The 3392-nt window shown below is 49.3% G+C and overlaps 1 protein-coding gene across 1 annotated transcript; it reads left to right on the top strand.

The window, feature by feature from the left end:
* The first annotated feature begins 507 nt into the window (after positions 1-507).
* On the top strand, positions 508-2569 carry LOC148037256 (tubulin beta-1 chain-like). The gene is made up of 3 exons (XM_087676184.1): positions 508-1037; positions 1413-1682; positions 1780-2569. Exons 1-3 carry the CDS (start codon positions 644-646, stop codon positions 2445-2447), a joined length of 1332 nt encoding a protein of 443 aa, XP_087532310.1. The 5' UTR covers positions 508-643; the 3' UTR covers positions 2448-2569.
* The last annotated feature ends 823 nt before the right edge of the window (positions 2570-3392 follow it).

Below are 3392 nucleotides of genomic sequence, written 5' to 3'. Positions count from 1 at the left end.
GTAAGCAGGTAGCGGACAAGTGACCGCCCAAGTCAACTTTTTCCTGTGCCCACAAACTGGGCACAGATTGGGCGGGCAATGGCGGTGTGTAACCACCCTAAGTCCAAATGTCCACCTCTTTTGGAAGGACCTTTGGGAAACCTCCCCAATTCAGCCCCATTATTGCCACTATAGCCAAGAGTGATCCAGCTCTTCGAGAGCATTCCCTGATCAAGTGAGAACATTTGCTGATCAGGTGAACATGGAAGATGGTGGGCAGCCCACATCAGTGGTTGCCAGCTTGTGAGAAGGCCCCGCCGGTAACGGCGCATTTCAAAACAGAAGCGGTGTGGCCGTTGTGGCCCCGGGAAAACAATCTGAGCCGTCGGATGGTCCCAAGATCTTCACGTTGAAGCAAAGGTGAAATTCAAAAAAGCTGACAGTGCCTGGGTAAACAGCTAGCCGTTGGATGGGAGGCCCACGGAGGGCTGAGATGCCACCATAAATAGCAGGCGGGAATGAAGGATGCAGGTACTTGTCTCTCTCGTAAGCCAGGGAACCCTAGCCTTTCCCCTTCACATCTCGGAGACGCCATAGCCAGGTCTCCTCGTCCTCCCCTCCCATTCCCTATTCGTCCCTTCCCGTCGGCTCCCTTCCTTCCACCATGCGCGAGATCCTGCACGTCCAGGGAGGCCAGTGCGGCAACCAGATCGGGGCCAAGTTCTGGGAGGTCGTCTGCACCGAGCATGGTATCGACCCTACCGGTACCTACCGTGGCGACTCCGACGTGCAGCTCGAGCGCGTGAATGTTTACTATAATGAAGCCAGCTGCGGCCGTTACGTGCCCCGCGCTGTGCTCATGGATCTTGAGCCCGGCACCATGGACAGCGTCAGGAGCGGGCCCTACGGCCAGATCTTCCGCCCTGACAACTTCGTCTTCGGGCAGTCTGGCGCCGGTAATAACTGGGCCAAGGGGCACTACACAGAGGGAGCTGAGCTTATTGATTCCGTCCTCGACGTGGTGCGCAAAGAAGCTGAGAACTGTGACTGCCTGCAAGGTATGGTGCATTGCCTGTCAGGGTGCGTTTTTCTGGTTCAAGGTTCTTGATTGGTAGTGCGGGGATATCTGCATCCTGCAGCATTTTGGGCAAAGTGCATTGTTCTGTGCATGTTGAGGCTTCGAGCCCTTTGTTGAGGGACTCAACCTTTCTTTGCTCGGGTCGGAGCAGACCTTATTTGGTCTTCGATTTCTATGTCATATCCATCCCTCTCGTTCTTAATTCTCGTCTTGTCAGCGTGGGCTCAGTATATGGCGTTGTCCCTCCCCTTTTTACATCTTCTTACCTACCTACTCTTTCCCAGATGGCAAAGTAAAGATTCGGAGTCTGTCTGATCTGCCAAGGCTGACCCTGCAGTCTGATTCCTTGACGCAGGGTTTCAGGTATGCCATTCGCTCGGAGGAGGTACTGGATCTGGGATGGGGACGCTTCTAATCTCAAAGATCAGGGAGGAATATCCCGATAGGATGATGATGACTTTCTCTGTCTTCCCGTCGCCGAAGGTCTCAGACACTGTGGTGGAGCCATACAATGCTACGTTGTCTGTTCACCAGCTTGTAGAGAATGCTGACGAGTGCATGGTTCTTGATAACGAGGCCTTGTATGATATCTGCTTCAGAACATTGAAGCTTGTGACGCCGACTTGTAAGATGCAATCCTTTCTCCCTCTCTTTTCTCCACTGTGCTGATCGTTAATGAGGTGAACCTTTGATACTGACCGGTGCTATTTGTGACTTGCCAGTTGGCGACCTGAACCACTTGATCTCAGCGACCATGAGTGGAGTCACCTGCTGCTTGAGGTTCCCTGGCCAGCTCAACTCGGATCTGCGAAAGCTTGCTGTGAATCTGATCCCGTTCCCTCGCCTGCACTTCTTCATGGTCGGATTTGCGCCTCTGACGTCCCGGGGTTCACAGCAGTACAGGGCGCTAACGGTTCCTGAGCTAACGCAACAGATGTGGGACGCCAAGAACATGATGTGCGCTGCGGACCCCCGTCACGGCCGCTACCTGACTGCGTCGGCCATGTTCCGGGGTAAGATGAGCACCAAGGAGGTTGACGAGCAGATGATCAACGTGCAGAACAAGAACTCCTCCTACTTTGTTGAGTGGATCCCGAACAACGTCAAGTCGAGCGTCTGCGACATCCCTCCTGTCGGTCTGAAAATGGCCTGCACGTTCATCGGTAATTCGACATCAATTCAGGAGATGTTCAGGCGTGTGAGCGACCAGTTCACAGCCATGTTCAGGAGGAAGGCTTTCTTGCACTGGTACACCGGCGAGGGCATGGACGAGATGGAGTTCACTGAAGCCGAGAGCAACATGAACGATCTTGTGTCGGAGTACCAGCAGTACCAGGACGCCACGGCCGAGCCCGAGGGCGAGTACGAGGAGGATTACGAGGAAGCTTAGCAAAGTCTGATTTGGGAATCTTGTCGGTGCGTATGAGTGTGAGCTGCTTCTTGCAGCCGTCCATGTATGGCAGTTTGGGCTCGTTGGGCTCGATCCTTATATACCGGTTTCTTTGTCTTGCTTGTTGCTAGTGATATTGTCGACCTTAAGCTCCTTGTCGTTTTCACTGATGGTTAGTGGGCTTGAGTATTGTGTGCGATCGATGCAACTTGGAGGAGACGATGAGCATTAATTTCCTCTGAGAAACTGGGATATGGTATACTAAGCAATCCAATCGGCAATTTTCTTTATGATAAATTTTCCACTGCACAAAATCTGGAGTTTTTTTTTTTTTTTGGTTGTAGACTAATAACCGGCTTGTGGATTTTCAAGTGCACGAGGATTTGCAACTTGTATTTATTAGCCCTAGGTACTTGTAGAACCCATTGTCATAAGCCTTTTGTCAATCCCTAATTGTTTGAATATTGTTTGAATATTGGAATGTTGAGTGATCTATGAGATAGATTTGATTCACTTGGTCTCTTAGACCCTCAGTTTGAGGGTGGTAAAACGAATCTAAATTCTAATGGCTTCTAATGTTCTCTTCCAAAATTAAGAAGTATAAACTTCCCAATAATTGATAATCCTTTTTGATAAGCCATGGAATTTAAACATCTTCTTTACAAAGTCTTGTAATATTTGAAGTTGTATAGCTTGTCTTGATATGAACAAGATGAGTAATCTTTGTCAATATGTTTATAATCAACATGATAGAGAGGTATATCCTACTTAAATTGAGAATAATCCTGCAACAAAATCCACACTAATGCATCCCCATTTTAGATGCAGAAGGATAATCAACATGATAGAGAGGTATATCCTACTTGAATTGAGAATAATCCTACAACAAAATCCACACTAATGCATCCCCATTTCATATGCAGAAGCATAAAAGCTCGTTTCATA

Source organism: Lygodium microphyllum, chromosome 4 (genome assembly GCF_053477565.2).
Source record: "Lygodium microphyllum isolate KBCC chromosome 4, Lygodium_microphyllum_v1.1.10, whole genome shotgun sequence".
NCBI classification, from domain to species: Eukaryota; Viridiplantae; Streptophyta; class Polypodiopsida; order Schizaeales; family Lygodiaceae; genus Lygodium; species Lygodium microphyllum.
The sequence above is the reverse complement of the archived record's forward strand: the minus strand, read 5'-3'. Positions and strand labels throughout refer to the sequence as shown.

Bases quoted from the DNA above. Each gene is read 5' to 3' on its own strand.
- LOC148037256 (XM_087676184.1), top strand. From the start codon at position 644: ATGCGCGAGATCCTGCACGTCCAGGGAGGCCAGTGCGGCAACCAGATC. The intron at 1,038-1,412 runs GTATGGTGCATT...TCCTTGACGCAG, and splicing joins GAACTGTGACTGCCTGCAAG to GGTTTCAGGTATGCCATTCG. The intron at 1,683-1,779 runs GTAAGATGCAAT...GTGACTTGCCAG, and splicing joins GAAGCTTGTGACGCCGACTT to TTGGCGACCTGAACCACTTG.